Source organism: Lipophrys pholis (genome assembly GCF_963383615.2).
Source record: "Lipophrys pholis genome assembly, chromosome: 5".
NCBI classification, from domain to species: Eukaryota; Metazoa; Chordata; class Actinopteri; order Blenniiformes; family Blenniidae; genus Lipophrys; species Lipophrys pholis.
Genome location: NC_137628.1, coordinates 3367948 through 3389067, shown reverse-complemented (window position 1 = coordinate 3389067; position 21120 = coordinate 3367948). Strand labels below are relative to the sequence as shown.

Below are 21120 nucleotides of genomic sequence, written 5' to 3'. Positions count from 1 at the left end.
CTTGTGTTTTCTGGTCATAAAAATGTAACTGTATTAATCATGTTTAAATTAATACATTTAGTCAAAGAGACACATGTCCAATATGGCGAGTGGTACAAACTGTATTGTGACTGTGTTTATACTCCTGAAAACTGTTCTAACAAGAACTTTCCGCGGTGTGGAGTTATCTATTCACAGCAGGGCTTCTCAGTGTGATGCACAGAGCTGGAACAACAAACCCTCCAGCAGCTTCCCTCTCACTCTATACATGCTTTGTCTCACTCCAACAAGGCAGGAAGTGATTTATGGTTGAATGCTGGGCTTCAGAATGTTTGCACATTATGAAATATTACTGCTGCCAGCGGTTTGGATCTACATGCCAAAGGAAATAAAACAGATTTTACTTTTTCACCGAAGCTTCATTTATATTTGTTTTCTTTATTACACCTGATAAGGAGGAATGTATGAATACAACGAACATGAAATGTATAGGATTTCTTTTTGTTTTGATTCCCTCCATGTTTTCCTGTCGAAGCTTGCTGGCGCCCCTCAGTGGAAGCATGCCACAGTTTATGAAATGTTTGGGTTGTTGCACGAAATCATTTAAAAACCAAACAAACAAACAAACAAACAAACAAACAAACAAACAAACAAACAAACATAACCATCATAACAAATTAAAAGTAAATTCTCTTTGTGACTCATGTGAGGACACAGAATTGTCCAAAAAGCACAAAACACTGGAGCAACACATAATTTTTATTAAGTTTTTCTTTAAAGCTGCAGTAAATTTACATGGATTATACATTTAATGAATTGAAAGAAAAGTATATGTCACTACTATCCAGTGCCAAGTCTTTTCTGGCCACAAACTATTTCAGTAAATCACAGCACAATAAAACAAACCATAAAAACAAAACAACAACTCAAAGGTAGAGTTATCAGTGTCCTGACAGTACGGCGACAGTTGGGTATCGTTTACGACGAGTGATGCACTTTTCTCTCTCAATAAACAGCGACTGAGTTTTACAGCTTATGTCCTTTTCAAGCGCCATGCGCGACTCCTCCAGGTGAGACAGGGAGCTTCTGGCTTCACTCAGCTGCTGGTGCAGAGACGCCAGAGAGGCGTCGATCTGCTTCACCTCACCTTCCAAGCTGCAGGCACAGGAGACACAGGAGGCATAGGAGACACAGAAGACACAGAAGGCACAGGAGGCACAGGAGAAACAGGAGACACAGGAGGCATAGGAGAAACAGGAGACACAGGAGGCACAGGAGACACAGGAGGCATAGGAGACACAGGAGGCATAGGAGACACAGAAGACACAGGAGACACAGGAGGCACAGGAGAAACAGGAGGCACAGGAGGCACAGGAGACACAGGAGGCATATGAGACATAGGAGGCATAAGAGGCACAGGAGACAAAGGAGGCACAGGAGAAACAGGAGACATAGGAGACACGGGAGGCATAAGAGGCACAGGAGACACAGGAGGCACAGGAGGCATAAGAGGCACAGGAGACAAAGGAGGCACAGGAGAAACAGGAGACACAGGAGACACAGGAGACACAGGAGGCATAAGAGGCACAGGAGACACAGGAGACACAGGAGACACAGGAGGCATAAGAGGCACAGGAGACACAGGAGGCACAGGAGGCATAAGAGGCACAGGAGACACAGGAGGCATAACAGGCACAGGAGACACAGGAGAAACAGGAGACACAGGAGACACAGGAGGCACAGGAGACACACGGAGAAAGCGAGAAGGAGGATAGACGACATGTGCATACCTGAGTTGGGGCTCGTCCCTGCAGAGCTCCATGTTGGGCCTGAAGGAGCGGAGGTAAAGTCTGGACTGTGCCACCCTCAGAGGAGCCTCTTTGTCGTGAATGGCCTGCTGTAGGGTCACCATGTTCTTCTCCTGGGCGCCAATTTGCTCTAAGATCTGCACTTGGGACCGTGTAGAATCAGTGATGTGTCATCGATCAGTCCGTCACACCGTTGTTGAGCTTCGTACCTCAGCATGCCTGTTCTCCAGCTGGGCCTTGGCCTCGCAGAGCTCCTCACAGCGTTGGCCGAAGGCTCGATCCACGCTGCAGCACTGAGCCCTCAGGTCCTCAGTTGTGTCTTGCAGAAGTCGTTCCACCAACAATCTGACACACACAGAGAGCATTCCCTGTGTTTAACTCAAACCAGGATCACCATCCTGCAGCAACTCAACAGTACAGACTCCAACCTGAGACTGTAAGTGGCCTGTTCCTCCTGCATGGCCCTGGACAGGTTGTCCTGAGTGAACTGTGTCCACGATGAGGGATTACACACACTGCAGCACGCCACAAAGCAGATTAGGCACATTCTCTCACAGTGCTGGACTCATCAATGTGTTCGTATAGAACTCACTGCTCCTGCAGTTTGGCTGAGCTGGGGTGGAGTTTGGTGTCTGGACTGGTGTTGCTGTGTCGTCCACTGCGATCGTCGAAGCCATAAGCCTCCTGCTTGTCGGACCAGTCCAGCTCCAACATCTGCTTGGCCTCTCCATTCATCCTGGTACACACACACTTGTGAAACATTTATGCTCAGTGATAAATAAACTACTAAAGCAGATTGATTTAATTTCTCCTTGCTTTTTGTTCTTCTAACTTCTGTCAACCACGTATGAAACAATTATGACGGTCAATTAGACATTGTTTGTGAATTTATTGTGACGGATTACACTTTAGTTTCATATTCAAATTCCTACCATTTTAAAGGAAACCACAGTGAAGGAAACATAATTTATTATATACAGTCAGTCTTTTTTATATTAACATTGCACATGTTTATATCACAATAACAACAATTTTGGACTGTTGTGTGCGGCACTGCACTGAGAGTTATCAAAGTGATGGAGACGGTTCCAGCTCATGCGACACTGACTTGATCTGACTGGCGACCTGAGCCGTGGTTCTCCTCAGAAGAGCCTGGACGCTCCTGATCAAATCCAACTCCTGAAAATTAGATTTCAGATTAGTACCTCACTCCTTTTTCTTTTCTTTTTTACAACATGCTTGGTGGTTTGGCTGAATTGGAGCCTCTTACTGGCTGGCTGACTGACATTTGACACCCATGAGGTGGGTGGATTCTTTATTGTCATTGTAACGAGACAGACAGTAGAAACAAATAAAAACTTGAAACTCATTAAAAATCCATTTATAACATAAACAGACACAAACTTGTACAATCCCTCAATGGAGCATGACTGTAATGTTCACAGATTTTAATATTGAAATGAGTTATTCTGGAATTTATTTCTCGTTTGTTCTTTTCATGATGATGTGTCAGACGCCTCCCTGGTTTGACCCCTGACACCCCCCGGGTCCGGGTCACCGTGCAGTGTGCAGGTCTGACCTTCAGCAGCTCCTGCTCCACCGAATCTCTGACCAGGTCTGGTCCCGGTCTGCGCGCCCTGCAGCTCAGGTTGTCGGTGGTGATGGCGTACGGGGCCTCGGTGGCGCCCAGCGCCCTCTCCAGCCGGGCCTTCAGCGCCCGCAGCGCCTCGGTGTCGGCCTGCAGCCGCTCGACGTGCTGCCGCAGCTCGGAGCTCCAGCCGTGGATCTCCTGCAGCCGCTCCCCCAGCAGGCGCGTCCCGGTGGCCTGGCAGCTCCGCGCGGCCGCTTCCGTGCCCTGCGCCAGAGCCCGGGACTCCCGCTGCACGCTGCGGGCTTGCAGGCGGTCGGAGCCGGCCTGCTGGAGGATGCGGTGGTAGTTGGAGAACCATTCGCCCGGCGCGTACTTGGCTGAGCGGTACCCCGCCGTGGCTGAGCCCGCGGAGGGCTGCGTGTCCCCCGGCGGAACCGGAGCGCCCCTCCCCGGGACTCCGTGAGCCGCGGCCCGGCTGTCATAGTGCGGCCTCGACACCAGGACGTCGGAGCTCATCTTCCTTTTTTACTCAGTTAAAATCAGACAAAATGAACCGGATTCAGGTAGAAATCAAGTTTCCAGTAAAAGCTTCCGCGCTTCGACTCCTGGTTTGTTTGGCGTTTCCAATAGTTACAGGTTGGAGAAGCTCAGATTACTGGACTGGTTATTTTAAAAGGTATTAAATTTCAGCTCCAGGCATTAAAACAAGTATACATAACATCAAACCTTCTTAAACAACTGATGAGAGACACCTGGACATTCACAAACATCATCTTAATCCAGTGGGGTTGAAGAAATACTGGAATCATCGCACATTATTTACCATTACCAAGTAAATTAACCTTAACTGAATATTATTTAAACCAATGGTGTCAAACATTAGACCTGTGGCCTGAAACCAGATTTGGTAAAATGTTTCTGGTTTATTTATAGAGGAGCCTCTGTTTCATTCATAAAACTCAGGTTTCGTATCATATAAATAGCAGTAAAGTGGACTAACTCACTGCGTGAATGAATTTGTAAAAACTGAAAAAGACGCATGCTGAAGAAGTGGCAGGTTTTTCAAACCGCAACCTGAAATACCATTGCAGCAGAAGTTTCAGTTGAACAGCCAAAAAAATAGTATGAAGTTGAGCCATTTGCTGCAACTAAATCTAAACTGGAAATACAGGCACTGGGAGTGGAAGCCATTTTTTGACACAGTATTTTATGGAATTAGACGCTGTTGAAATACTGTACTTGCTTTAATCTAAATACAAGCTCGGTTCAAGGGGGTGATGAAGGATGTTTCCCTTTTAATTTGTGAGCACAAAACATGAAGCAAAATAAATAAGTCAAACCAATCAGTTTCTTAAACACACATATTTATTGCTGAATGTATTAAAAGTTTAAAAACATATATTACACACAGTTACAATATTTGGAAACTATATAAATACATACTATATTTTAAAGTTTCCTGTTGATCCCAACAGATGTCAACAATAATATATTATGATGTAACAACACCAGGGATTCCAGCGTTTAGACTTGATGTGAGACACTTTGACAGTTATAAAGCAAAAACACTTTTAAAAAGAAAAAACGTGTTTTTCTTCTTCTTCTTCTTCTTTATTTTAAGAATTCACATTTCCAGTTTGTATGTACATAACATTTTGGGTTTTTATGTCAAATTTCATGCAAGAAATACACAAAAATATATTTGTTGCCTTTTATACTCCCTCACTACAGGCTGAACTATGATGACCTTTGACCTTTACGCCTCACAGCTTGAGTGTTGATTCTTTCTCCTGCGGCCCGTTGTGTCCCGGGGATCGTTTTAATTGCTTTATTAATAAAGATAGATTGGATGCTTGGTTTTGACTGACAGTGTCAGAGATGTTTTTCTCTACATTTGCTTCACTGATGTTCTTTTTTGCATTAAAATGTCTTTTTAGAGCTGCAGAGCTATTTTGTTTATTTAAGTTATTCCAGCAGTGGAACAGAAACAAACACCACAATTTATCCATAAACATAAAGTAGAGTCAAAACTCTAGGCTTCAAGAAAAAAAAAAAAAAATGAACAAAAGCAATAAGTATGTTGATAAAAATCATGAGAATGAAGAAACAAGTTTGGACAAATGAAAAAAACCATCAGAGAAAACACTGGTACAGAGTGTTTCACAACATGCTGTGCATCTGCTCCATGTTAGAATGCGACCAGGGTTTGATCACGGCTGTGCCTCATACTCAGTGCATATTTGCTCTTTGGACGCCTTGATTGCAGTAGATTTCCTCTGTTCTGACGAAGTTTTCGTACTCTGGTTGGTCCTCGCTGACGTTATCGTAGTCGTAAGACGAGCTCTGCTGTGCCCGTCCAACAAACTCTTGATTGGAATAAACCTAAGAAAGAAAACAAGATGCCACATTACAACTAGTGTGGTTGTGTAAAATCTGACTGACAAGTAATCTGTGTGCAAAGTCTTTGCCGTCGTATTTGCTCTATACACACTTTGCACGAGTTTGTGCGACTGTGTTCTTACATCTGGTCTCGTCTCCTCCTCCTCCGCATCCACTGACTTTCGTACGTTTGTGACGGCAAAGACTTCAGCTTCTGGAGATACATGCGAAAACATTTAAACGCACGCCGGTGTTTGTCTGCAGAGTCCATCGCGTTCATCAATAATGCAGAGTATACCTTGTTTTTTGTGACATTTGCGCCGGCGTATGGCCCATATGAACAGCAGTGTGAGCACCAGAACGATCACACTGAAAGCCACAATGAGGACGGCAACTGAAAAAAGACAGAACAGCAATAGGCTTCCTCTTAGCAACAGCAGGGTATTACAGTCAAAAAAACATAACCACGGTCTCATAAAACATTATAAAAAGGCATGTTAGAGCCTGATATGTGAGAACAATCGGAATTGTTGTAAAATATAATGTAATAAAACCCAAAATGTAATAACTGGTCAATAGTGTAACAAGATTTAACAAGAATTTAAATGATCTTAATATGTTAAAATGCTTATACGTTATCTTATACTGATGATTGGAGAAATAGATTACAGATTATAGAGAACAGAAGACTAAAAATGAGTTGGGCAACAGCAATGTTACATAAATACCATAAACTGTATATTGATATACGCATAAACAAAAAGTCCAAAGTTTTAGAACTCATTCTTTCAGTGTTATTTAAATTGAAGCAGTTCAAGTTCACGTTCAAACTATAAATCATTGACTCACTTTTGGCTGCCCCATAATGTAATATTAAAAGTTTTTAAGTTTTGGGCTCAGGGTCTTTTTACATTATTGACCAGTTGTTACATTTCGGGCTTTATTCCATTATATTTTATAACAACTTGGGTCTTGTTATATACAGTATCGGGCTCTAACAAGGCACAGGGGAAATATTACGTTCCTGGGAGTTTACCTGTAGGAGGTTTGCCGGTGATCGTAGAAATCGCTGTGTCATGCTGCAGAAACACTGCAGGAGAAAAGACTTTTCACTTGGTTTGTGAGCAGCAGAGCTCGGGAGGTTGTGTTTCGATGTTCAGATAAATCAACCGTTGTGCCAATAGATGGACTGACTTGAGCATTCTGCACCTCATGCAGGAGGAACGTATGTTTAATTATCAATCTCACCATCTGGGCCTAGCTTTAAATGTGTAGAGATGTTAAACAGCAGATTAAATACGTATTTTTAGCTCTGAGTAAAATAGTCCGGAAACTCCCACACAATAAGTGACACAAGCACTGTGTACTCTGAGAGGCAGTTAGGAAATACCCACCATTAAGTTGGTAGAGATCACATAGCAAAACTACAAATTAAAAGATCTGTATTCAGTTATCAATCTTTTCATCATCCATATAAATCGACTTACAGACGGTAGTTATTAATATTCACAGAGTATTCTGGAGCTCTGTATAAGCAGTCCTGCTTCTCTCGCTTTGACAGAAAGTTTAGGGTTTTTTTCCATTTACCAAAACACAATTTTGAAGACGAGGCTGCCTTTATCCAAAAACTTAACACAACACACAAAGCCACACACCCAAACTGCAAAATACCTCATGTATCCTGCAGAATGAAGCATTGCAACCAAAACTACACACAGCATCATCAGATCAAAACCTGAGTCTGTACCAAGTAGCACACACTGACATGGAGCTCTCCCTCACAGTGGGCCCGGACTCACCTGACAGCTCAATCTTGGTGTAGTTCCCCTCCCTCCACCACGGGTCTGAACCACACCAGTACGTCCCAGAATCCCCGGCCTCCAGCTTCGACACCGTCACTGAGAAAGAGCTGGAGCTCACGTTGTCCTGCAGTGTGAACCTGCTTCCATTCGTCACCATGTCGGTGCAGTTGCTGCGGTGGTCTCCCTTGCAGAGGAACTTTCTGTTGTCCCGATGCCGAGGTGGATATGGACACTGGAAAGTGACTGCTCGTCCCTCAGCGCCTGTCATGTTGCTGGACCTGATACAGCACCACTCTGTCACACAACAAGGTGATGACGTCTTAGTGTAACATGGCTTACAGGTACATCTAATAAAGTTACCACAGGAAATGCCTTCATCGATTTATGATTTTATGAAATGTGATAATTTGGGATTTTCATGACTTGTATTATAGAATTATGACGAATGAAACCCATAAAGGCTCATAATATTTCCCATAGTGGTAAAAATACATAGTATATTTCATGTGTGAATGAGCCTAAGAGATAAATGAACCTTTCCACTGTGTTCTGATGGGCTGAGATGCTGAATCACATCAGAAATACATGCATGTCTGTGGTTGATGACCTTCCTCCGAAATGTATGAAACATTTGCACCTGTAGAAGCAGTGCGTTTTGATTTTTTTTTTGTCCGATTCTCTCATCTTGAATTGCACCAGATTGACCATGAACTCTTACCTTTCACCTCCAGGTGAACGGCAGAGAAACCCTGCAGTCCGGCGTTCGATTGGACCCCACAGAGGTACGGCCCAGAATCCTCCCCGGTCAGCCTGCTGATGGTGACTGTGAACTTTCCTGACATTCGATCATCATTGATGGTGAACCGTCCGCTTGACGTCGTCTCAGAGGTGATCACCGCCCGCTGCAGACACGTGGACGTCTGATTCCCTCTGCAGACGAACTTCACTTTGCTTTGGTATTTGGCGGCGTAGGGACAAGTGATGGACACCGAATCCTCCTCATGACTCTGGATTTTATCCACTTTGCTGCAGCAACTGTCTGTGGGGAAGACAGAAGAGTTTTAAGGCTTTTTTTTTTTCTTTTCCTTAATCTGTAATTTCTGATCACCATCTCTGTCTCCGTGTTTGGACTTCACAGATGTGGCTTCATATTTTAAATCACCTTTTCTGTCAAGCAAATTCATTATAATTCAAAGGTATTACTGCGCGCATGACAAAACCACTAAGGGACACGTACACACACAAACATTTTCATCTACTCAAGTTTCTCAATTATATTTATATAGGAATTTCAAAAACAACCGCCGCTCAAACAAAGTGCTGTACATAAATACACACAGATACGTGACTGTGAGGTGACAGACCAAACATAAAGCCTAAACACACTAATACATGCCCAAAAAGTAAATATTAATGTCAAAAACAAGGGTTTGAAATACATTTGTTTATGTGCTTCTGTTGTCACTGCTTCTCTATTCTGGTTATTATGATGCAGCAAATTGTAGAAGAACTACAAAGAGAAAACTCTGCTCAGCCGTCATGATGAAATATACTTATTTAGTTAGAATCACCAGAAACCACAACTTTCTCAGATTTCCTAGACAGTTCTCACGTCTGATTTAATTGCATTTGTATTTTAATTCATGGAGAAACTTGACGTACCGTGTGTTATGATCAGCTTCACTTCATAGTACAGATCTTTTCCGGACCTGCTCACGCCACACCAGTATTTCCCAGCGTCTGAAAAACTCAGACTCGAGATGGTCACGATGAACTTCAACACATTTCTCTGGTCAGAGATAGAGAAGCGGCCATTTTTGGTTCCTGGTGTGGTGATGAGAACGTCATCGTTGCCACATTCGTTCTTGCACAGGTACTTGTCATATGACTCATAACCACGATCGTAGGGGCAAGAGACATCCACGTCTCTTCCCAGGTACCCATAAACCTCTATCACCCCCGAGGCTCTGCTCACACAACCTGCACATACTGCAGAGGGAAGAAAACAGCAGGAAATAAGGCATTTCATTTTAATTTTGTCCTGTTTTGCACATCTGCAGAATGACATAATGAATACGAAATCTATTAAACACGCCTTCGTTTTCTCATGGAAACAAGGACGAATAGTCATTTCATCTGGAGGACTTACTGCAGAAGAGGAGCAGCAGAGTTCGAAGCCTCCACATCTTTGTTGCGTTTAAAGGAAACAGAAACTATCAAGGAGGTTTTTCTGAAAGCTGAAATTGATACGCCCACATGTGCCAGCATGTCATGAATATCTTGGGAACTTTCACTTCTGCATTTTTTTTTAAATATTTGTTAACTTTTACAGTTATAATGCCAAAGAGCTGATGTCATCAAAAACTGTGTGACACTTGTGACTGTTTCTGTTTGTGGACGAACATGATCTCATCAATCTTATCCTAAATATATAACTGTTAAGTTGTGAGAGGTTGTGTGTTGCTCAAGTGAATGTTGATAAATAAAACAAGGGAATCAAGTACCACAGAATTTTCATTTTTTTTTTAAATTTATACTTATATAGATTTATGGCATTCAGTTGTATTTGTATATACAACACAGTCATCTCAAGGCACTCACAGAGAAAAAGCTAATAATTCCACATAGGCAAGCAGAGGAACGTAAAAAAAAACAACCTCCTTTTTAACTAGAAGAAACCTGCAGAATTAGAGGTGGAGACTTTCTGCTGTTCTGGTTGGAGGTTGGAGGACAGAAAGAGAGACATAGAAAGTAGAAAGGGCAGTGACAGAGAGGAACAGCCGATTGTGACAATAATATCATTAGCAAGATTATTGCCTGCCCCAGCTCTTGATGGAGCCTGGCAAATTCTATTCTCGATTCAACAGGAAGCCAATGAGGAGAAGATATTGTTACTGGTTCCTGTCTGTACTTTCGCTGCAGCATTTTGGATCAACAACATTTTGTTCTTCCCATTTCTACACTTTAGTTTATCAATATTTAAAGAGATGGGAGTGGGAAACACTCAATTCTTTATAGTGTGTCTCATAAAGAATTGAATAAACTGAATAATCTCATCTTGGAGAAAGTTTTCCGTCGAACTTCAGTTTGCTGCCACAGGAGGGCGCTCAAACCCAACATCATCCGAAATGACCGCAGGACTCTGTAGTGCATGAAATGACTTTTCAATCCGAGACTAGTTTCATTATCAAATATCCTGAATGAAACTCTCTGACAGCCTCATGAATGCTCCAAAGACTTTTGGAATTCCTTGAAATTCCTGATAATAAAGAAATATATCAAGTACATCATTGTAATGAACATTTGCAATATTGTGAAAATGTCCAATGAGGTTTCTTTGAACAAGCAGCCCACTGAGTATTTGATTATTTATTTATATGCCACAAGGAAACTGTATAAGTCTGAAGAATATCGATGTTTATCGATCTGTCCAACAGAGACAGAAAACCACATACACACTGTTTGTATGCCGGAGTCCACGCAGAAAACTCAGACGACCACAGGATCACAGAGAGAACGTGCAAACTCATCACCAAAACGTTCTTTCTTCTGTGAAGTGACAGTGCAAAGCGACATTAAAGTAAGATGTATGTTAAGTTTTCTCCAATCAGAGCACATCTCTAACAAATCAGACCAGACTTTTGACAAATTAAAACAAAGAGAAGAAACACCACCAGAGGAAACCCGTGCACAAGGCAGGGAGAACATGCAAACTCCTTTGATAAGAGGCCAGGAACCAGGGACTTTCTCACAGTGGCACCACAATGCAAACTGTTCATGCAGCCACAGTGTTGTGAATGAAAGTTACACAAATATTCTGAATTTAATTCATCTTGTGTCAAATTGGGACAAACTGAGGTGATTAATCAGCGGTCAAGTCATTTCACACGGCCACTGAAACGTTTGGGAAAAGTTCAGTTTAGAACGAGAGCAAATCACTGATCTGGGTTCTTCAAAACAACATCCAGGATCCGCCAAGTCCCGGACAAGAATTCTCCTTTTGTCTGTCTTAAAGTCCAGACGTGAACTTCACCGGGCGCGTGCGTTTCTGTGAAGATCTCCACAGATGCCACATCCTTTTAGAGGCCGGACGTATTCCCAGCCTAAGACGCCGTGCCACCCGGATCAGTGCATTATAAAAAGCCAGTGGTGGTACAGTATGTGGGCGGAAGCATGCAACACGGATTTCCCCTGAGCTCAGCCATTCCCTCAACTCCAGCTGACCGCCCAGCTGTCCCTCCGGCATACTGCGGCACAAACTGTTTCCATATCTCACACACCCTCACACCCAAAGGTTAACATTAAGACCCCCGGTGCACAGGGATAAGTGTGTCCTGAATTAGCGAGGATGCCAAGGAGAGCTGGGGTCTTGCCAAGGTGGGTTGCCAGGCGGCGTCGGGTGTCACAGAGATGGGTTGAATTTCTGCAGTGTGGCCTGCGTGCATGACGGCAGCGTGCGAGGCGCGTGTGTCGGGGGTCTCCTTGTGCTCCACCTCCACAGCCTGATGGTTTTTAAATACTGTAATGCAGCGAAGTCTTTCTTCTATACTTCTTTATCCAGCTTGACGCGGGTGAAAGAGGGACATCACAGCGCCGGTCCATCACGGGGCAAACACTTCAACAATCAACTCAATCCAGTTTGGGCGACTGGAATGAGGCTCGTCTTAATCGAACAAGCAATTTAGAGGGAACAATAAGCCAGGAGTGCAGGTTTTCAGCGTCGGAGGGGAAAACACCTGGAGGGCATGACCACTCTGCACAGCCTGAACTCTAACTGGGGGTTTTCTCACTGTGAGGGAGGCGTGCTCACCACTACCCCACAGTTCAAACCCTGTTGAGAGTACATAAGAGTTCACATCATACTGGCTGAGGGTCCAGAGTTAGCAACGTGATTAAGCCAGAGTGTCAAACATCAGGCCCGGGGGCCAAAACCGGCCCTCAGAAGGCTCCGATCTGGCCCCACAAACCCTTGAGCAAATTGTTAAATTCCCAAAGAAAACATTGACTTTTTGTTAAACGGATTTCTTCAGAGTAGCGACCGAACACAATACCGAGACGAGAGCTGAGATATCGGTGGTACTGTCATGAGGGTCAGCGACCTGGTTGTTATCAAACCTCAACGCCGTGCTGTCAGGGGGAGTTTGTAAAAACACCCACAATGCAACAGCTTTTTGGATATTTCACTTATTTTGCAGCAGAAGGGTTAATTTAAAATGTCTTCATGTTGAGATTGGAGTCATTTTAGATAGTAACTGTTTTGAGGAAAATATATAAAGGTGATTCTGGCACTATTTTACCGGTCCTGGGAACCAGGCTGAATGTGGAGCCTGATTGTTTTAACAATGAGCAGTGAAGGTGAGTTTCATTCATCTGATATATCTGTGTGTGTGTGTGTGTGTGTAGAATGGGGACATTCCCGTCATTCTTGTTCTTCCTGTGGGAAGAGCAAAGAGCATCAAATGAACACACACACACACACACACACACACAGCAGGCCATTTAAGACCATTCACACGTTCATTATTGACTCCTCACATAAACTTTTAACCACCATATAAACCTTTAACCACCATTTATCCATCTGTCGTTTTATCACTTCCACGTATTCCTTCTGCCGTTGTATTTGAATCACATGCTTTTATGTGTAAAAATCACAAGGAAACACCGACTCAAGTTCTTTAGTTGGAAAATCATAAAAGCCGTAACGAGTTCATTTCTCTTCCTGGAAATTCTAATTTTGATGATCGTCTTTTTGGCTTCTCTCTTTTACAAGGGTCACTGCAGAAAGTCATCACAACTTCCACTCGGCTATTCTAACACCTTGATGTTCTTCTGCCACAACCAGGATCTGGTCTGGATCCTCACGGTCAAGACTCGGCCGGGAAAGGCAGTTTCAACAGTTTACCATAAATTGAACATATATGGAGAACGTGCCGCCACCCTGGAATCAGGTTCACTCTGAGCCAGCAGGTCGAAGATCCTACGTCCTCCTTCGAATCCATGGAAGCACAAGAGAGCTCTCCGTTATTTGTTCCTACTGGGAGTTTCGCATCAGTACATCCAGAACAAAAACAGATTATTTATCCACAGAAAGACAAGATTTTATTCAAATAATTTTTGGGAGTTGTGGGGGACACACACACACACACCACACACACACACACACACACACACACACACACACACACACACACACACACAGAAGACTCACAGAGCTGTATACTAAACACTTCTGTCAGAAGACTCCTAAACTTTACAAAAAGCTTTTTACAAAGCAAAAAAAAAATCATTTAAAAAAAATGAGCAATATCACCACAGGGGTAAAAAAACACATTTATAAACACGACGACTCAGTTCAGTCAGAAAGACGTTTCAGTCCAGTTGTAGTTGTTCATGAAGGCTCTGGGTCTGGAATCCTGCTCAGACCAGAGAAATCCGTCCACAAATTCAGCTTTATGAGAAGCGTAGCTTTATTCCACGGCGGGCTGAGCAGGAATCCCTCCACGAGTTTTTATGTGACAGGGGTTTGCTCCCGCCTCCTTTGCTCTGACGTACAGTTTGTGGAAGTCGCTGTAGCGAGGAGCACAACCGAGCCACGCTTCCCCGAAATGGACCGAGCCGGTCAGCAGATACTCGTCGGCTCCCCGCCGCGCGCCGCACCGCGCCGGGACAAAGACGCGTCCGGTCCAGCGCCGTCCCCGGGCGCCGCTCCACACGAAGATCCCGCTCTTCTGATGAAACAGTCGGCTCAACGTGACCAGCGAGCGCTCGTCGGGACCCGCCGCCGCGCCGCCAAAGAAGCCACTGCCGGCTGCACAGACAAGGAAACAGGAAAGTCATACATCCAGCAGTTTGAGCGTCGACCGCCGCACTCAGTTACTGGATCCGGGGAACAACGTTCGCCATGAGGACGGCGTACTTTTACACTTCACATCGGACATGAGAAGGAATGGACGGCGTGCAGCTCTCATCCACACGTTGTGCAGCCCAGACGCAAACGTCTGAATTTAAATGAATTGAAGTTATTGGAATATGTTTCTAGAGCAAAGTGAAAGATATCAAATAGGATGTGTTGAGGCCCAGACTGGGAAAAACAAGTGGAACTTAAAGACTATGACAGTCTTTCCCCAAAACAGAATTTGATTTGATTAGGAAGCAGTTGAGCATGTTAAGCATTAACAGAGGAGCCGTGAATAAATGGTAAAAAACAAAAATATCTGCAAATAATTATTGTAAGTAATAATCAGGACAATTGTGAAATGTGATTATTGAACACTGGAGAAGTTATCAGATTAAGTAAGTTTGACTTCTTCCTACCAATTTTCAGACATGTTGAATTAGATATAAATCTTTAAATAAGATATGGGATTGGAATTCCAATCTAGGCTTCAACATGCATGTTGACTTAATAAGCTCACTTCAGAGACAAACAGTTTATTAAATTAAAAGCCATAATTCCAAAAATCCCAGAAAGGTGAGCTCATGATCACATTAACAGTTTCAGGAATCGTCTCCTGTGTCTGGAAGTGGCTGAGCCTCGCTGCTATTCGACTTACGGCCAGTCTCACATCGTCACCGTCGGAGTCTGAACAGTTTTTATATGAAAAAAATATCTCCGGCCCCTGAATTTAGTGTTGCATTATCATGCGGTATTTAAAACAAAAGAATCCATTTCGAAGACTAATTGTCCATTTATTAACCATTCTAAGTGCCAACATTGTCCTCCAGATGATTTGAGTAGGAAACCCGTGTATTAAGCACTTTGGATGTATTAGATCCGTTTTAATTCATTGGTACAACAGATAAAACTACAATCTGATCACACTCACTGTAAGAAAGCCAATAAACTAAGTTTGAAAACACTGATCTGCATGTGCTTATCTGTAACGCGTGCACACTCGTGAATGTAATTTACCAAAGTCACTGGTGCAGACGGCCATGAGCACTTCTTCATCTGAACACGGTTCACAGGCGGCTGCAAACAGAAAAGAACAACGCTGAACACACCTGCATGCCAGACGCTTTGCTTCTGCTTCTTTTTCTGGGTCTTTATGAGACATCAAAAGAAATAAGGAGAGTATGTGAATGAGACAAACAGGTGAGGAAAACCAGATAATCAGAGAATTACCCCCCACAGCCCCCCACCCCAACCCCCCACCCCACCCTGTCAGCTATAAAAACAGCTATAAAACGCCCAGACAGACAGGAAACCTCACAGAGAGGCTTTCTTCTTTCTTCTCTCGCTCTCTCTCTCTCTCTCAGTAGAAAGACAGTTCAGCCTTCCTCCACACTCATATGGGTGGGCTGGGTGGGGGGGTCCTGCTCTTGATTGACAGCTGAGAGACGATTGGCTGACCTTTGTGCTTGACCTTAACAAGACCTTTTGATTGGCCTGCTTGTTTTCATCTGTCTGGCTGACACATGGAAGTGTGGGAGCAGGAGACTGTGTGTGTGTGTGTGTGTGTGTGTGTGTGTGTGTGTGTGTGTGTGTGTGTGTGTGTGTGTGTGTGTGTGTGTGTGTGTGTGTGTGTGTGTGTGTGTGTGTGTGTGTGTGTGTGTGTGTGTGTGTGTGTGTGTAGTGGTGGGGGGGGGGGGGGACACCTTTTTGTCAGGTCAGACCTCGTCTGTCACCTTCGGTTCGGGTTTATACAGAGCAGGGGTGTTCAACATATGACCCGGGAGTCTGAACTGGCCCCTCAACGGCTCTACTGGAACGTTATTCGTACAATTCTTTTTAAATAAAAGTAACCGTTATTAGTTTATAGCAGCGATAACGCAACACGAAGGAAACCATTTCTCGGAAAATGACCCCGTTTGGAAAGTTGCTTCCAAAGTGCAATTTTTTCCAAACAAACATTCCTCCGCTTCCGTTTCCAACAGCAAAACACAATTTCTCTCGAACAAATGATCAAGGTTTCCCACCGATACCGATGACTTCCTGCTTCTCACAATCGAAGCTGGTACCGATAACATTTTTAATAATTCAACAAAGCAAGCAAAGATGGTTTTTTTTTTTCTCCTCTCTCTGTATTTCAGTTGAAAATTCATTACATACTGCGATGGTGGGGTCTTTTTCAGATGCAGAGAGAAAAATGGCCACACCAGTGATGGCGGCGCCATGTCTACGTCCGAGGTGGTGCATCAATATGACATAGTGCAACACCAGCAGGCAGCAGCGTCACGGGACAAACGAGCGAATTGAAAATGAGCAAAATCAAGGCAATGTTGGCTATTTATATGTGAATCCAGTTATCTGTAAAGATATCGGGCCGATAATCATCGCTGCCGATAGTTATTTTGCATCCCTACAAATTATACTTGCACATGCACACTTCAGTTGCAGCCAATAGTTTTTTTTTTTAATTACCACAAGCCAGAGGAGGAACTTTAAAGCAGCGTTTTCAATGTAGTCCAACCAACTGCACCCGCAGCATTATTGAAACGGTTTCCAGTGAATTGTTCTCATGTAAATGGGGCCTGAAGCAGATTCAAAAAATTTTTTGGAGTTGTGGGACACACACACACACACACACACACACACACACACACACACACACACACACACACACACACACACACACACACACACACACACACACACACACACACACACACACACACACACACACACACACACACACACACACACACACACACACACACACACACACACACACACACACACACACACACACACACCAATTTTGTCTATTTGTGCTTCTGTACATCATATTTTATCTATTTGTTTGTGTTTTGTAATTTATATGTATTTCCTATTTTGATATTGTGTTTGTAGAGCCTGGTGGACAGTCACTGCATTAATGCCACACCTGAAAAGAAATATAAAAAATGTAACATGCAAACTCTACAGAAAAAGACCAGGTCGGTATATGAACATCTCACTGTGAGGTGAGGAGCACTAACCACTGCACCACCGTGGAGCTCTATGAGAAATCACTAAATCCTTTGAAAGCTTCATGAAGAAAGAAATTTAAAAAAATCAGTTTCCACTGAAAATCCCAGAAAACTCAACAGAAAGCTGATATATTCAGTCGACTGGTTGAAAGTGTGAGAAAAGTACATGACAAGACCATAAAAGAGAAAAAAGGTGGTGTTTTACCTGAAGCAGGGTGGAGGTACGGGTACAGGTGAGCCCCCGGGCCCTGGCTGGGCACCAGCTCGTACTGGAAAGCTGTGATCCTCCGGCTGATGTCGGTTTGCGGGACGGACTCCACAAAGAGCGCCCCCTCCCCCAGGCTGAAGCAGCGCACCTCACCCCGATGGTCCCGGTCTGCCAGCAGCAGCCTCAGATCCCCGGAGTTCTCCAGGTACACACGGGAACCCTGAACACGGAGACCCATGAAGACAATCTACACCCTACAATCCACCCGCCAACCCAGATTCATGAAGGAAGCCTCATTTGATTCTTCACCTGAGAGTAAACGTGGGGCTTGATGCAGACGTGGAGGCCCGACGGAGGCTCGGTGTTTGGCCGCAGGTTGACGATGACGGCCCCGGTGGGGTAGAGCCACTCCAGAGAGCCTTCAGAGCAGCGGAGGTAGACCTGCTCCACGTCTCTGCGATGAGCCTCGTGGCTCAAACCACTGCGGTCAAGAAGACAGTGGTACTTTTAGGGGCCGGTTCACATTCAGACAGTCTGGGACTCGGTTCACTTCAACTCTTTCTTTCTGCTTCTTCTGAATCACGCGGTGAGCTTTGTTTGTCCACTACCCAGAATGCATTGCGCTCTACTTCACATCCTCTCCCCTGTCCTGTCCTGTCACTCCGCCCCCTAGAAAGATGGTTTGTAAAGGAACAGAGACCCATGTTTTCAAGGGGGCCAGAGATCGATTGTTCGCTCTGGTTCAGAGTTCCTGGGCGTGTTCACGTCGCCCAAACGAAAAGGTTTTTCCCTGAAGAGACTCTGGTCCGGATCAAACAGGGGAATGTGAACACGGCCTTAGAGCGTGAGGACGGAGAACTCACACCAAAACCTTCAGAAAGACCAGGACAGTAAACGCTCCATTAAAACAGAGGCTGAAAAACCCAACAGAGACGCTGTTGGTATTGTGATGAGACTTTACTTGGTCTCTCTGCTTCTCACTTTGGTCCTTTACTGTTGATCATTAACATTTCATGTAAATAAATCACAATTAAACACAATATAAAATAAAATAAAAAAATCAATCCCTTCGAATCATTCAAAGTTCCACGATTATAATTTATCAGTCTTGATATCGGACAACAGGTCATTTCTGATCAATTCCTCAGTCCTGATTGAAACACTGCAGAAATATGTCAAAGTTAAACAAACACATCGGGGAGATTTAATGATCCTCATTAGGTGCCTCGGTGGCAGCTGTCTTCCCAACAAATCTCTGGCTTGTCTCGGATGTGCAGGAACTACCTCGACAGCAGGAACTGATTAAGTCGTTAGAAGTCTGAGGCGAGTAAACTTTACAGCACCGAGTGCAAAGTACAGGCTTTCATTTTTATGACTTAAGGACTTGGAGGGGCGATCAAAGACGCCATGTGGCTGTATTTACTTATGATAGGCGCTGGAGCAGAGGCATTCCTGTCATCACACATCACTTTAAAACTAATCTTAATGGAGCAGATTGAAGATAAATTAAAACAGGTCTTGAAACAAACGAACACATTTGATTATTGATCTCTTTAGGGAAGATTAATTGCGCACTAGTAACCACTAGAAATTAAAAACCTTTTCCATGAGCAGTGAGTGGTAAAGTAACCAAAGGAATCTGTGTGTAATTGTCTCGTGAACTTAACGGCATACAAACATGTCCTGATGTCCCTGATGTGCGTATTTGGCGTTTCCAAAAACTTGTCCCAGAAATCTTCAAATCGAAATGAAACATTCCTGCAGCAGTGGAACCTAAAGGGAGATGAGCTTCGGTCCTTCGTTCGGCTCCATCCTCACCTTCCTCTCCAGCTGCACTGGTCGCTGGAGTACTGCGCCACCGCCCGACACGCGAGCACCGCGGTGATCCAGTGCGCCAGCCACGGCAGGAGCATGGCGGCTCGTCCGCCCCGCGCTCACCGGATTCCGCACCGCACCGGCAACGGTGCGCCACGCAGCTCACCAAAACCGCAAAGATCCACGTGAAAGAAAAAAAAACACCCACTCCACAAAGAGTTCCGTTCGAGCGCGCGCGGGCTACATATCGGGTGGAGAGACCACAAACCCGACGGGGAAAGTTTAGTGCGCGCGCAGCGGGGCGACACCGTCCTAAAGTAAAAACTTTCGCCGCGTGCGATCCGCTCTGGAGGGGGCGCGTGCCAGCAGCTGACTCCGCTCGAGTGACACGCGAGCGCTCACTTAAGCCCCGCCCACCGCGGGTGGTAAAAGTCTTTTCGTTCAATGTGTTTATTTTGGAACAAAAGTCATATTTTCACCAAAGAAACGTTTCAAACCTTTTCTGAACTAACTAACAATTACACACATGAACACTAAGCTGTCCATGTTTATTTCCATGCAGTAAAATAAATCTGCATATTTTCATTTAGTAAAGTAGAAAGCATCTCAAAACAATTTAATGAGGTTAATATTTTGGAAAATGTTTCATCCTTCATCAGTTCGTGACTAATCTTATCAAGGCTCCATTTACACGAGCTTCAAGTGATTTTCGCAGAAAAGTTTCACGTTTACACTACAATGTTTTGAAAACAATGTAGTTTTCATGTATGGCCACTAGTGGGTGCTGTTGTTTGCTTTTGTACTTAAACTACGAAGTGTTGGGGTTTTGGAGTAGTAGCGTTCACAAAAAGTGTCGTCTTTGGCGTCTCGGAGCGTCGCTGTTGTGTAAGCAGACACCCAAAACGCAACGAAACTTTCTGTTTTCACTTGAAGACGTTGTCTTGTAAACAGACCCCCGAATCGTGCCACTGGCATCTCCCATTGACGACTTTTGTTAAACTTTGAAATTATATTTTTCTTTGTCTTTACAAATAGGGAGCGTCTGATTTCATTTCTCATTGACTGAGGACATTTCTGGCCAAGAGGTAGCTCACTTGTACTGCAGCACAATGTCCATTGCTGCAGTCTCCTGTTTAGTTACTCTGTTATGTCCCTCCCAGTTGACAAATCAGAAATACATAATAATAGATGCAAACAAAAACAAAGTTTCATTTAGCGTGCACAGTAAAATGAGTAGCTGGTATCTATGTCGGGCAGATTAATTCCACCACACTAACCACCTGTTTCTACTTTCTGGAACTCCTCAGCTCTTCGAGTCCTGCAGGTTCTTCACAGTGTCCGCCTGAGTTATCGGCCATGTGTGTTCATGCTGATTTCATAGACACACGGATTGAATTATCACTGAAAATCACATCAGCATGCAGGTTACATCAGCATCTGACTACTTCAACATGTCCCTCAAACTTTCCCTCAAATCTCCGCTAGAGTTCCTTCTGTTTTAAATTTTCTGTTTATTTACAGATAGCCTTACCTGACAGCAGAGTAAATTATATGGAAGTTTATTTCTTGAAGCAAATATAAATGGAAACCATTGCTCGCAAAAATGCGGCGTGATCTCAACAA

General features: G+C 44.0%; 3 protein-coding genes across 5 annotated transcripts; all 3 read right to left on the bottom strand.

Annotated features, from left to right (window-relative positions):
• Positions 1-721: 721 nt before the first annotated feature.
• Positions 722-3985, bottom strand: tekt4 (tektin 4). Its single transcript, XM_080464787.1, has 7 exons — positions 3367-3985; positions 2896-2966; positions 2380-2523; positions 2216-2302; positions 1997-2132; positions 1770-1924; positions 722-1134 (listed from the first exon to the last, which is right to left on the bottom strand). The coding sequence occupies exons 1-7, from the start codon at positions 3892-3894 to the stop codon at positions 921-923; spliced, it is 1335 nt and encodes a 444-aa protein (XP_080320913.1). The 5' UTR covers positions 3895-3985; the 3' UTR covers positions 722-920.
• A 737-nt stretch (positions 3986-4722) lies between these two features.
• Positions 4723-9763, bottom strand: LOC308109447 (polymeric immunoglobulin receptor-like). 2 transcript variants are annotated; one of them, XM_080463011.1, is made up of 8 exons: positions 9709-9763; positions 9222-9548; positions 8278-8598; positions 7557-7853; positions 6794-6847; positions 6056-6151; positions 5901-5971; positions 4723-5760 (listed from the first exon to the last, which is right to left on the bottom strand). In XM_080463011.1, the coding sequence occupies exons 1-8, from the start codon at positions 9743-9745 to the stop codon at positions 5608-5610; spliced, it is 1356 nt and encodes a 451-aa protein (XP_080319137.1). In that variant the 5' UTR covers positions 9746-9763; the 3' UTR covers positions 4723-5607. The 2 variants fall into 2 exon arrangements, with proteins under 2 accessions (XP_080319137.1, XP_080319138.1); XM_080463012.1 differs by having other exon boundaries at positions 4729-5760; positions 5870-5971; positions 9709-9758.
• Positions 9764-13221: 3458 nt separating this feature from the next.
• On the bottom strand, positions 13222-19908 carry metrnlb (meteorin like, glial cell differentiation regulator b). 2 transcript variants are annotated; one of them, XM_080463047.1, is made up of 5 exons: positions 19501-19908; positions 17992-18163; positions 17680-17902; positions 15475-15534; positions 13222-14370 (listed from the first exon to the last, which is right to left on the bottom strand). In XM_080463047.1, exons 1-5 carry the CDS (start codon positions 19593-19595, stop codon positions 14030-14032), a joined length of 891 nt encoding a protein of 296 aa, XP_080319173.1. In that variant the 5' UTR covers positions 19596-19908; the 3' UTR covers positions 13222-14029. The 2 variants fall into 2 exon arrangements, with proteins under 2 accessions (XP_080319173.1, XP_080319174.1); XM_080463048.1 differs by lacking the exon at positions 15475-15534 and having other exon boundaries at positions 13642-14370; positions 19501-19845.
• Between the last annotated feature and the right edge of the window lie 1212 nt (positions 19909-21120).

Excerpts from the sequence above, each read along its gene's own strand:
- LOC308109447 (XM_080463011.1), bottom strand. The coding sequence starts at position 9,745 with ATGTGGAGGCTTCGAACTCTGCTGCTCCTCTTCTGCA. Across the intron at positions 9,549-9,708 it reads TCTGCTGCTCCTCTTCTGCA|TATGTGCAGGTTGTGTGAGC; the intron begins GTAAGTCCTCCA and ends TTCCCTCTGCAG. Across the intron at positions 6,848-7,556 it reads CACCAAGATTGAGCTGTCAG|TGTTTCTGCAGCATGACACA; the intron begins GTGAGTCCGGGC and ends TTTCTCCTGCAG.
- metrnlb (XM_080463047.1), bottom strand. The coding sequence starts at position 19,595 with ATGCTCCTGCCGTGGCTGGCGCACTGGATCACCGCGGTGCTCGCGTGT. Across the intron at positions 17,903-17,991 it reads AGCCCCACGTTTACTCTCAG|GGTTCCCGTGTGTACCTGGA; the intron begins GTGAAGAATCAA and ends CTCCGTGTTCAG. Across the intron at positions 14,371-15,474 it reads CGTCTGCACCAGTGACTTTG|CCGGCAGTGGCTTCTTTGGC; the intron begins GTAAATTACATT and ends TTGTCTGTGCAG.
- tekt4 (XM_080464787.1), bottom strand. The coding sequence starts at position 3,894 with ATGAGCTCCGACGTCCTGGTGTCGAGGCCGCACTATGACAGCCGGGCC. Across the intron at positions 2,524-2,895 it reads CAGGTCGCCAGTCAGATCAA|GATGAATGGAGAGGCCAAGC; the intron begins GTCAGTGTCGCA and ends TGTGTGTACCAG. Across the intron at positions 2,133-2,215 it reads CAGGCCACTTACAGTCTCAG|ATTGTTGGTGGAACGACTTC; the intron begins GTTGGAGTCTGT and ends TGTGTGTGTCAG.